Source organism: Chiloscyllium punctatum, chromosome 41, assembly GCF_047496795.1.
Source record: "Chiloscyllium punctatum isolate Juve2018m chromosome 41, sChiPun1.3, whole genome shotgun sequence".
Taxonomy (NCBI): domain Eukaryota; kingdom Metazoa; phylum Chordata; class Chondrichthyes; order Orectolobiformes; family Hemiscylliidae; genus Chiloscyllium; species Chiloscyllium punctatum.
The window spans coordinates 8912815-8926309 of record NC_092779.1 but is presented as its reverse complement, the minus strand read 5'-3'; the positions used below and the strand labels follow the sequence as shown (position 1 = coordinate 8926309).

General features: G+C 41.1%; 1 protein-coding gene across 6 annotated transcripts in view; it reads right to left on the bottom strand.

Moving 5' to 3' along the window:
* Positions 1–13495, bottom strand: part of LOC140464828 (cadherin-6-like) — a 217175-nt gene that overhangs the window by 18887 nt on the left and 184793 nt on the right. For all 6 annotated transcript variants that reach the window (XM_072560325.1, XM_072560323.1, XM_072560328.1 and 3 more), the window contains 2 exons: positions 10218–10335; positions 3027–3278 (listed from right to left, as the gene is read on the bottom strand). In XM_072560325.1, coding sequence (XP_072416426.1) covers positions 3027–3278; positions 10218–10335 — 370 coding nt within the window. The remainder of the gene's footprint in view (positions 1–3026; positions 3279–10217; positions 10336–13495) is intronic.

Genomic DNA, 13495 nt, shown 5'->3' with positions numbered 1-13495 from the left:
TCTCACAATAAACACACTCTCTCACACAATGGGAACACACTCTCTCACAATGGAACACACTCTCACCATGGGAACACACCCTCTCACAATGGGAACAAACTTTCATACTCAAAGCAGGTGCATCCAAGTATAAAGCTGCTGCAAATCAGGCCAGCACTGGCAGCTAAGACATTGTCTCACATCATGTTTACTGTGGAGTCACAGAATCTTTCATCTGGATCAGGTATTGGTATAGAATCATAGAGTCATAGTGATGTACAGCATGGAAACAGACCCTTCAGTCCAACCCGTCCATGCTGACCTTAAATCTCTGATTTAAGGCTCTGATCACTCCAACAAGGTTTCACCATCTCCCCACCTCAATGTCCTTCCACACAGAGAGCACATTGACACATGATGAGCATCAAATTAAAACAAAGGCAATGGGCTTAGATCACGTAAGGGATCTAGGAATCAAAAAAAGACTATTGATCCTTTTTAAGATGAGGTGTGAGGGCGAGTGGTGTTGTTAGAAATGGGGTAAAGTGTTGTTTTTGCAGATATAGAAAAAGCATACAGAAAAGGGGTACAGCAAGAGAACGATTAACCCTGCAGGTATTTAGGGACTTTTCAGTGTATAATTGTGGTTAATTAAATACTAACTTTGGTGTGTAATTACTATAACAAAAAGTTCTTTTTGTAAAATTATGCTTTCATCAAAGAGCTGAGAGAACCAAAATGCTTGAGCTATACAAAATGATACAAGGTAATGTAATGTCCGAGGATGGAATGTACCAGCAGAATTGATACAAAATGTTAAACCAGATCTAGATGTACTGTCGACAAAATAAATGTATGTGTCAGCACTTACAGAAAGGAAGGTTGCCAACCTGGAGAAGGGGGAAGTAATAAGGGTGGAGCACAACTGGGCGGTGGTCTGGCACAGTAAGAGAGATTGGGTAATTAGGAGTCTGGAGAGATGACCTCACTCAGCTCAAAGGGTATAACTGGACACTAACCTCAGTTCTAATTTGCTCATTTGCTTATGCAATTGAAGCCCTTACTTGCAAGTTCGTAATAAATTGTCTTGTTTCTAGATTTGTTGGTCTCGTCTAAAATTTTATTGATTTTGCTCCTAACAGTGTCAATCTGTGAAGGAAATTATAGATTGGGCAAGGGTTAACATATTGGCAGCTGAGTTTGAGTTGGAGAAATATCTTAGAATGCACAGGATATGTTTGAAATATAGTAAATAGGAACAGGAGAAGGCCATTTGAGCCTGCTCCACCATTCTCTCTGAACACTGTTGAACATCCAGCTCAGTCTCCTGTTCCTTCCCCTCCATACCCTGTGATCCCGTTAGCCTGATTCCTTCTTGAAAACATTCAATATTTTGGCAGAGAATTCCATTAGGCTCACCACTCTCTGGTTGAAGAAACTTTTCCTTATCTCAATCCAAAACGGCCTATGTTGCATTTTATACAATGAACTCTGGACTCCTGAGCCATCAAGAACATCTTTCCTGTGTTTATCCTGACTAGTCCAGTTTGAATTTTATAGATTTCTATGAGATCCTTGCTCTTCCAAACTCCAGTGAGTATTATCTTAACTGATCCATTCTCTGTTCACGCGTCAGGTCTACGATCCCAGGAATTAATCTTTGCTGCACTCCCTCCAATACTAGATCATCCTTCTTCAGATTGGGAGATCAAAATTACACACAATACACCACATGTTTCCCACCAATGCTGTGTACAGTTGCTCCTGTACTCTAATCCTCTCATTATGAAGACCATTCTCTTATAGTTAAAGCACAGCTAAGAAAATTTGAAACAGTTTTAGGCCACTGGGCCCCTTGTACTTGCTCCACTATTCACTAACAATACAGCTGATCTGATCTGTGTGGCCAACTCCGCATTACTGCTAACTGAGTGTTGATAGTCAAGAGTTTATCCTTTAGTCTTAAAAATATTCAATGATCCATTGATCACTGCTCCAAAGACTCAAATCCCTCTGGTACAAAGTAATTCCTCCTTATCTCCATCTCAAAGGAAGAGTCTTTAATTTTAAAATGTGTCCCTTGTTCTACTCTCTCCCACAGGGGATATATCTTTCAGTATCGACCCTGTCATTCAGCGTTTTTGCCAAAAATCACAGAATCGTTACAGTATTGCGGTAAGAGGCCCTTCAGCCCATTGTACCTGCATTGGTTCTATCCCTTGTACTAGTCTGCTGTTTTTTTCCCATATCCATGCTCACCATTTTTACCCAAATAACTAAACTCTCGAATACCTCCAATGAACCTGCCTCTGCCACATTTCCAGGCAGTACATTCCAGACCCTAACTACTGCCTGCTTGATAAATTTTTATCTCCCATCATCCTTGCTTCATTTGCACATCACTTTAAAATTGTGGCCCTCTCATTCTTTTCTTCTTTTATGAGGAGGAGCAGTTTCTGCCCATCTACCTAGTCCAGCTCTCTCATGATTTTGAAAACCTCAGTAAAATTTTCTCTCAACCTTCGTCTCTCCAGGGACACGATAGTCAAGAGTTGATCCTTCAGCCTTAAAAATATTTAATGATGCACTGCTCATTGCTCCAAAGACTCAAATCCCTCTGGTATGAAGAAATTCCTCCTTATCTCCATCTCAAAGGAAGAGCCTTTATTTTTAAAATCTGTCCATTGTTCTACTCTCTCCCACAAGGGGATATACCTTCAATCTGTCCTCATCACTCAAGTTCCTCATTGATGGAGCAAACAAAATCAAAAAGTGCTGGAGAAGCTCAGCAAGTCTGGCAGCACCTGTGGAGAGAGAAACTGAGTTAGCACTTCGCGTTTAGTAACACTTTGTCAGTCTGCTTTTCCTTGGTTTTCTCTCCACAAATGCTGCCTGACATACTGAGCTTCTCTGGCACTTTGTTTCTTTTTTTTGTGTCAGTTCTTCATTTTATTCCTAAAGCTATTCTTTAAAATAATTGCATTTGTTTGAAATGAAATGCAATAACAAGAGAGATATTAATTAAACTTTTACAAAAACACACTTACCGAGCAGAATAATGATACAGAGCAGAATGGCTATGAGAGCCCCAGTGCTGAGACCAGGAGGGAGGATTATTGCTTCTGTATTACAGGATTGCATAGTCCCGTCACTGTCACAGGCACACACTCTGATCAGCAAGGTATTTGTGCTGCTTTGTATGGGATACTCCTTGTCAGCAATCAGGACAGGCAAAAGGTAGGTACTCATGTCTTGACGACGAAATCCACCTCTCCTGGTTAGAATTCCTGCTGTGTTATCTGAAAGGAACATTCCATATGAAAGAGTTAAAGCATTTACTTTGTACAGGTCCCCTTCACTCCTTTCACAAGTGGAAGTTTCACATGTCTTGTTTGATTGTTACATTTGGATCATGCCTTAAAAATCTGTCTTCTTCCTATCTGCTGTGCTTCATGCATTCATTTTATCTGGTAACTTTATCATTTTAACCTACTTTTCTACTTCTGTGCAAATTGCATTTTATGTGACTAATAAAGATTACTAATCGTTGTTGTATTAGTTTGCAGTCAGTCGTGTTATTTAGATTAGAAACATTGTGCATTATTAAAGAATATTGACAAAGTTCAAATCTAAAAACGAATCGAATATTGTTGCTTTACAATGTACACAGCCAAATACGTTTTAGTATTCTTTGTTTCAACAGGTTGGGCTCCTGTTTAAGTGAATAGAATTGACCATTATATGACCATCATACATTGTAACTTTAGCAACATGTGATGACTTTCCTTTCCAAAAAAACTGGAAAGGCTCAGTTATCCGAGGTTGAAGATTCAAGGATATGCAATCGGGGAAATGGTCACACTCTCTCAGATCATTGTGGTCCTACATCCTGGGAAAGGTGCAATGGTCCCATGACTGCATGTTCCTATAGAATGAGATGTTTGTGCTGCCGGCATTTCTCAAAGATCAAATGACTTGGATTTTCCCGTAAGTGAGATGGTCAGTTATTCCTTTAGATGAGATGGTCCTATTGGTGGGATGGTCAGGTTTTCCACAGATAAGATAGTGGGGTGTTCCTGTAGATTCGCTGGTTGGGTGTCTCTATAGGTGAGATTTTTCGTAAAATGGTCAGGGTGTTTATATATGTGAAGTGGTTGGGTGCACCTATAGGTGAGATGGTCAGGTGTTCCTGTAGGGAGATAGTGAGGTGTTCCTGTAGGTAAGATTCCAAGGTGATTCTATAGATGTGATGTTTAGGTATTCCTATTGGTGAGATGTTCAGGCATTCCTATGAGTGAGATGGTCGGGTTTAGTACAGGTGAGATGGTCGGGTATTCCTGTCGATGAGATGGCTAGGTATTCCTACGAGTGAGGTACTGATATATTCCTAAAGGTGAGATGATTGGATGTTTTTGTTCAGTGAGATGGTATGTTTCTGTGGAGAGAAATGGAGTGGTGGCTAAAGTGGGATGGGAGGGATGGTACATTTTCAAAGAAAGTGAGATGGCCTTAGTGGGTCTGCTGGAGAGTGGAATCTCTATAGTCTGGACTTAGGAGGATCAGCCACAAAAACTTTATGGTGGTTCTCCAAATCCTCTGTCAAAAATAAGAGTGATTGGTGGGACTAAGTGAAAAAAATGGAACGAGGAGTATTACTGTCTTGGCATTGCAGTGCTGTGAGAACAGGAAAACTTATTGTGAGACTTCACTGCTTTGGCAGGTTTGTGTAATTCAGAAGGCTTAAGTTTAAAATTGTACAGTAGATAAACTTTATACTAGAAAGGCTTAATGTATTTTTATTAGGATGCTATTTAAGACGGTGCGAAGGTTGGTAGTGCTTTAACCATATGGCTAATGGGGAAGAAACTTATGAAGTTCTAAGTGGGAAATTTTCATATTTGTGTTCCATTGCTATCTAGGGATAGCAGTAAAAAGAAACTGAGACTACAAGACTGTTTGAAATTCCTTGAAGTTACCCAAGGCCTCTTGTCAAAATTGTAAAAGGGACAATTAGATAGTTGTGGGAAAGCCATGAGCACGCTTCCCATTGGCTAAGACTTGCTAATACTTGTTAGAAATTGTTAGATTGTGTTGATGCAGACGTGTGTATCTGGATAAGACTTTGCAGAGGCTACCTGTAAAAAGGATATAAAAATAGAGACACATCACTGATCACTTAGCATCTGTCATAGGAATCGTGCTGAGGATCATTTATTCAGACAGACAGAGAGAGCAAGAGTGTTGCTGGGTAGTAAGGATTTGTGTAGCACATTGTCAGTCAATGGGTATTTGAGCGGTGTCTTAAGAACGCAATGATGACCAATGTATGTGTCACAAGTTGAAGACTGTCATAGGAATCCAGTACAGGAGCGTGGACTAAAATCCAATGGTAAGGCTAAAGTAACTGTCTTAAATGAGATGATTAGTCTTTGTCAGAAAATAGTCTGCATCTGAGAGAGAGAGAGAGGAAGAGGACAAAACATTTATCAGCAGGTAGCTGAGTATTGTGCACCTTGGAAAGTTGTTGGTTGTAAAATAGAATCGACTAGAGTTGAAGGCTTAAAGCTGCAAAGGAATTTGTATGTCATGTTGACTTTGCTAAAAACTCAAAAAGGTATATTGTGAGTCAAGAGATCGAGTTTAAGGAACTAAGAGGAAGATCACAGAAGTCCAGGAATCTACATAAAACAATAAGGTGATACTGCATCCTAAACTTACTAATGAGTGTATTTGTGTGAGGAAACTGCAAGTTGTCAATACAACAGATCAGAACCTTAAAGTATCTGTGGACATGTTTATTCGTATTGAAATTTTTAAATTCACTGATGGGATGTGGGCATTGCTGACTGGCCCAGTATTAATTGATCATCCCTAGTTGCCCTTTAAGAAGGTGAACTGTACAGTCTATGTGCTGTAGATAGACCCACAAAGCAGTAAATGAGGGAGTTCCAGGATTTTGACCTAGTGATACTGAAGGAACAATGATATATTTCCAAGTCAGGATGGTGAGGGGCTTGGAGGGGAACTAGTACATGATGGTGTTTCTGTGTAATCTCAGTGGAATGTTACATTCCACCATGAGTTTTTCTTTTAAAAGAGGGCTGTATGGGTAAAAGGTGCTGTAAGTGTAAATTTAGTGACTGAGTGAATGAGATAGCAGGAGGCTGACTACACATCCATTTCTCAGCAGGAAGCCATCTCCTGCAAATACGTATGTGCTTTTCCCTTCTGGTGACACACAAAAAAGCTTTAAAATTATCTACAACCCCTAGATTGTGTGTATTATTGTCCTGAATTATTAGGGTGTGGATTAGTGCACTGTGACAGTCACAGTTTGAAAGGAGATATGAAACATCTCTGCACTTCAAGTGAAAGAGGAAAAGGAGTTCCTCACCCTGCGCTCTACCAGACAGCCACAGATAGAAAAATCCAACTGCTCACCTACCAACAACGGCATAACGAGTCCACAATGTGACAATCACAATATTCTAATCTACTCTTCAAGAACTGCTCAGAGGCTGATTTCTTTTAAACTTCCATCAATTTTTTGGATTCACTCTTTGTTCTTAATCTGTGTGTTTATACGGTACGTTATTATTTCTTCTTTCATTTGGTAACTGATAAACTTTTGTTAACTCAAGAAGGCTGAGTTAAACGGACTCCTTTTAAAAACATGAATTCAGTCGGTCTAGGAGAAAGACATGGCAAAGTGAAGGGATGATTGCTTAAATTAACCTTCGTGCACCCAATCGAGAGGAGGGGGGTGGGGAGTTGGTTGGTGGGATGGAGGGAGAATAAAGAAGAGGCATCAGTTCATTCCTCCCACCCAGGAGCTGAATGACTGGGGGTAGCCTGACTATAGCTGTTGGTGCACTGAGGAATCTTGCCTGGGGCTTATCCATAATAAGGCACCAAATAAGATGCGATGTGTTATACCCCACGATTGTGTAATTGCTGCAATCTTGGGTTAAGTGTCACATTTATAATGGATGCTCCTGGTGAAATTCTGGAAGCTGGGTGGGTGGTTAAGGTGAGAAACCCTCAAAAAGAAGTTGGATAAGCACTTGATGTGTCATAACATGCAAGGTAATGGTAAAAACAATGACTGCAGATGCTGAAAACCAAATACTGGATTAGTGGTGCTGGAAGAGCACAGCAGTTCAGGCAGCATCCAATGAGCAGCGAAATCGACGTTTCGGGCAAAAGCCCTTCATCAGGAATATTCCTGATGAAGGGCTTTTGCCCGAAACATCGATTTCGCTGCTCGTTGGATGCTGCCTGAACTGCTGTGCTCTTCCAGCACCATGCAAGGTAATGGGCCTAATGCAATGTAACGGTACTAAGTAAGCATATATTTTTTGCCAGGACAGGCTGGATGGGTGAAGGACCTCTTCTGTACTGTATCATTCTACGATGCTAGCAGGCAGGATGGATCCAGGCCATTTCATTCTGCTGTCAAACATTGCTGAAACACGCTTGGATGTTGCCAGTTTATTTCCCGAAGTCCCTCTTTCTGGCACACCACTTGCAGCTTGCCGTTTGAATCTGCCATCTGAGTCAAATTTATATTTTCAAAAGGCTGAACTGGGAGGTGCTGTGGTGAAAGTTCACACTGGGCCAGATGCTCCTTTTTATGCAAAAGCTGACATTAGACTGGTCGAGGGAATTAATGAAAGGCACAATTGGAAGATTCTTAAATGGCTAAAATTAATTATGCCAAGGCTAAGAATAAACTGCTTCATTTCCACATGTATCATGTTTCATGTAATACATATTCAAGATAATAAAAAGTGTAATATTTCACTCTGAGGTATAAACATATCTTCTGAGCCACATGATCAATTGACTTACTGTCTTTATGACACAATGTTCTAACTTAAGCTCCCTGACATTATCTGGAGCAGAAAAAAAAATTTTATGTACAAGTCGCTAGTAAACTGAGTAAAAATAAAATGTATATTCCTGTGTTTTGTAACTGTAATGCTGTTCCTAGATTAAAATGGAGGTAACAGTAGTTCCAGAATTTATTGGATTTAAAGTTTTAATGCCATAATTAGTGACACCAGTTGGAATCCCTACAATCACATTTCTGAGTTGTAACACATGAGCTTACAATGGATAAGGAGCAGGAGTGGACCGTTCAGCCCCTCAAGCATGCTCTACTACTTAGTCATATCGTGGCTGAGCTGATTGCTTCATATTTCTGCCTACCCTGATCGCCTTTCGCAGTGTTGCTTATCAAAAGTCTTAAAAATATTGATGGTAGCCACGATGTGGAACTGCTGGTGTTGGAACTGGGTTGGACAAAGTCCAAAACCACACAGCAGCAGGTTAAAGTCCAACAGGTTTATTTAAAAGCTTTCAGAGTGCTGCTCCTCATGAAGGGGCAGCGTTCTGAAATCTAGTGATTTCAAATAAACCTGTTGGACTATAACCTGGTGTTGTGCGATTTTTGATCTTAAAAATATTCAAATACTCTGCTGCCATTGATGTTCTGAGGAAGGGTCGCTGGACTTGAAACACAGATGCTGCCAGTCCCTGCTGAGTTTCTCCAGCAATTTCTGTTTTTGTTTCAGATTTCCAGTACTGCAGTTCTTTATTTTAATTTGCGCTGACACCCAATTGCATTCATCTTACTGACCAAGTATAAGGCAAAACGTAACCTGGAAGGAAAAATCAACACTTATCTCAGCAAAGGCTAAATACTGGAGGCTGGCAAACTGGAATATGAGAAATAAGTGCTGGCACAGATTTAAAACCAAACAGACCTGTACCTTCAAGAGCAGTTACATGCCATCATAATATGTGATACTTCAGTCTGAACAGACTCCCCCCAGCTTCAGTCATGCTCTCTATATAATGAGGTCAGTGTAGTATCTTCAGTAAGTCAGTTTTGTGTACATAAATAGTAACATCCATAAGGACAGTAGTTAGGCTATGTTCTGATTATATAATTAGGGTTTTAAATAAACTTCTAGATATCTGTCTCAATAGCAACCTGATTCTCTGAATTGTTTGCTACATTGGCTCACATATAAAAATGACAAATCACATCAACAAACCCTCAGTTATCCAAGCAGATGTACGTTAACTGTTGGAGCCTGGTCTGCTAAGTATTTCCAGCAGTACTCCAGTGCATCTCCTCCACTCCCCGCACCTCCATCCTTGAAGACCACCCTTCTAATTGCAACAAGGATAGAAACCCATGGTCCTCACCTTACACCCCACCAACCTCTGCATACAACGCATCATTCTCCGACATTTCCGCCACCTACAATCAGACCCCACCACCAGAGATATATTTCCCTCCCCACCCCATCTGCATTCTGCAGAGACTATTCCCTCCGTGACTGCCTTGTTAGGTTCATGCTCCCCCCCACCAACCTACCCTTCACTCCCAGCACTTTCCCTTGTCACCGCATGAGGTGTAAAGCCCATACCCACACCTCCCCCCTCACCTCCGTCCAAAGCCCCAGAGGATCCTTCCACATCCAGCAGAGATTTTCCTGCACATCCAAACACCTCATCTACTATATCCATTGTTTTCGATGTGGTCTCCTCTATATTAGAGAGACAGGACACCAACTTGTAGAAGGTTTCAGAGAACTTCTCTGGGACAAACACACCAATCAACTCCACCACCCTGTGGCTGACCACTTCAACTCCCCCTCCCACTCCGCCAGGGACATGCAAGTCCTGGGCCTCTTCCACTGCCAAATTCTAGCCACCCAATTCCCAGAGGAAGAATGCTTCATCCTCCACCATTGGATCCTCCAACCACCAGCATCAACGTTGATTTCACCAGATTCCTCATTTCCCCTCCCTCCCAGCTTATCCCAGATCCAACCCTCCAACTTGGCACCGCCCTCTTGAACTGTCCTACCTCTCCATCTTCCTTCCCACCTATCCACTCCACCCTCCACTCTGGCCTATCACAATCACTCCTCCACCTTCATCTACCTATCGCATTTCCAGCTACCATCCCCCCAGCCCCTGCCATTTATCTCTCAGCCCCCTTGGGCCTCCCCCACATTCCTGATGAAGAGCTTATGCTCGAAATGTTGATTTTCCTGCTCCTCGGATGCTGCCTGACCTTCTGTGCTTTTCCAGCACCACACTCTTGACTCTGATCTCCAGCATGTGCAATCCTCACTTTCTCTGAAGTATTCCTAGCACCTTCTGCCTCTATAACACTTCACTGTGTCGCCCCCATACTTGGTCCTGGGTTAAATCCCTACCTTCGTTATCCAGAACTGTAAAATTAGGATTGTTGGCAGATTCTGGGGTCAAACTGAAGAAGAATCTGGATCCACTTGGTGGTGAGTCCTTATCCACAGCTCCGACAGTTTGTATAAGCTGCATGTTAGAGCAACATAAAGATCAGTTCTAAAAAGCTAGCTATAATAGCTGAACATGCATAGATACAGCTGTCTATAAACAAAACATGGAGCAAAACCTGAGTGGTCATATGGTTTAGAGCTACATACCATTTACACCAGTTTTTAAATACTATATTCCACAGAATATATAACTTGTATTTATATAGCACCTTTCATATAATTTGACTTCAAGCAGGGATTTGGTTAAAGAGATAGGTTTTGAGGAAGGTCTTGAAGGAGAAGGATTCAGGGAGGGAATGGTAAGGCTTAGGGTCCAGGGAAATGATGGCATGGCTAAACATGCTGCCAATAATTCTGATCAGGAATGAACCAGAGGCCAAAATAGAAGAAGCATCAAAATTGGCGAGTGTTTTCAAGGCTGGAAGAGGTTATGGGTGTACGAAGCCATGTAAGAATTTGAAAACAAAGGCGTGCAAATTTCAATATTGAGATATTATTTGAACCAGAACTGATGTTGATTTAGTCAGGTGGATTGCTAACAGTGTTATTTTAAATGATCAAAAGTGACATGGTCAGACACATGTTAAGTACACCTCTGCTGATATAACCACCTGTAAATGTTAGACTCATGTACAGTGTATCTTGTTCATCAGTGTCCAAATGTCAAAGCTTGAAGTGTATGTCTCTGGAGTGTTATGCTCCCAGCTGATGGTCACACTGGACATCAGTTCCCACAATGAAAGCTGGCTTGATGGGGCATACGTTTAAATGCTGCATTTAGTTAATATGGTGGATTAGTCACAGAAACATATTCACATAAAACTGCAAATATTCTTTAACAACAGAACACACATACATTTTTTAAAAAAAAGCAAAAACAAAATCTATATCTCTAAGATAACACAAACAGCAAAACAAAGTTTAAACATGTTCCTAACACAATCTTATTTTAGATACTCAATTCCAGAGAAATCTAACTCCCATCTCAACTCTTCAAGTATTAACTTAGAGTCTTAGAGCCAAATGGTGCAGAAACAGGTCCTTCATGTCTGTGCCCAAATTGCCGTCTGAAATGGCCCTAGGAAATCACTCAAGGGACAATTAGCGGTGGACAACAAATATGCTGGCTCAGACAGTGACGCCCACACATCCCATGAATGACTAAAACAAAATGTGACAATGACTTCAACTCTCACACAAAAGAGACCTCTTGAAGATTGATGAAAGGCTTATGCCCGAAACATTGACTCTCCTGCTCCTTGGATGCTGCCTGACCTGCTGTGCTTTTCCAGTGTCACACTTCTTGAGTTAGAAAAGAGAAATCAACTGCAAGATGATCAGGTATGATTAAATATTGTCTGAAGAAATATAGTGAGGTCTAACTTGAGCATATTACAAACTTACACTAAAACAGCATTCCTGTCCAATGAGTGAAATCACAGAATATGTGATCTCAAAAATAAATCATACAAATGCTCTAATTTCATGAAATAAGAGTGGGATTTCAGTGTTAAGACACTAGAAATCAATGGCCTTGATTTCAAGTTTCAAGTAGATAGAGTTATAGAGTTATACAGCACAGAAACAGTCCCTTCTCATCCAGGTCGACCAAGTATCTGAATATGAATTGGTCCCATTTGCCTGCGTTTGGCCTGTTTCACTCTAATCTTTTCTTACTGAAGCACCTGTCCAAATGACTTTGATGTTGTAATTGGCCCAACTCCTACCACTCCCTCTGGCAGTTCATCCCACATATACATCACCCTCGATGTGAAAACGTTACCACTCAGCTCCATTTGAACTCTCTCTCTTCTCACCTGTCATGACGAGTTTTGATTCCTAACCATGATAAAGACCAGGACTTTAGCCTTCAATGTCACGATTACTTAAATGGAAGCATTTCGGCAATAATATTTCAGTGCATTACAGAGGCAGTAGTGCACTGCCTGAGAACTAACCCTTGACATTATTTTAAAGCTACACACTCAACTTAACTCTGTGGCTAAAATAGATGTGAAAGGATCCCTGATACTAGCAACATTGGAAATGGTTACTTATCCCCTTGAGCTTGTTCTGCCATTCAATGGGCTCATGACCTAACTCCCACTTAACCAAATCTTGTAATTCCTGGGAACAAAACAATCAAACACAGATTTAACACTAGTGCCAATTGTCATTGCAGAAGAGAAATGCAAATTTCTCTCACCCTTTCTGTGCTCTTACTATTCAAAAAATGGGGAGGTCCTCTCTGTGACGTGGAGAACATCGATCCCTCAGTCAACACGATCAGAAGATAGATTAGAGTCATAGAGATGTACAGCATGGAAATAGACACTTCGGTCCAACTCGTCCATGCCAACCACATATCCGAAATTAATCTAGTCCCATTTGCCAGCACTTGCAGGTTTTACTGATAAGCCCAGCTTTACGTCCATTCCTAATTGCCTTTCAGAAGGCAGTGGTGAAAACAACTGACTGACTTGACTAATTTCAGAGGGTAGCTAAGAATCATTCACATTCGTGAGTGTTATGTACAGATGATAGATGTCTTTTCCTCAAAGGCATTAGTGAATAAGACAACATGACAATGTAGTAGTTTTCTGTTACTGCAAATGATTTAAGCTTTTCAATCTAAATTTATACAGTTAATTAAACTTAAATTTCCCAGCCGTCATGGTGGGATTTGAACATGACTGTCTGGATTATAAACCAACGTCTCTCAATTACCAATCCAGTGACATAACCATAATGTCGTTATAACTTCAAATTAAAGCGCTGGGGTTCTGCTGCATGCAAATTGGTTTCTTGCTTTGATTAGATTCCCTACAATGTGGAAACAGGCCATTTGGTCCAACACATCCACACTGACCTTCCGAAAAGTAACCCCACCCAGACCCATTTCCCCACATTTATCCCGAACTAATGCACCTAACCTACATATCCCTGAACACGATGGGCAATCTAGCGTAACCAATTCACCTAACCTGCACAGCTTTGGATTGTGGGAGGAAACCCACGCAGACAGGCGCCCGAAATTGGAATCAAACCCAGGTCCCTGGTGCTGTGAGGCAGCAGTGCTAACCATTGAACTACCGATTGTCATGAATAATTAAAGGGAAGCATTTTGAGGCATCTTCAGTGTTCGATAAGGTGTTAAAACTTTATAAATCCAAGTT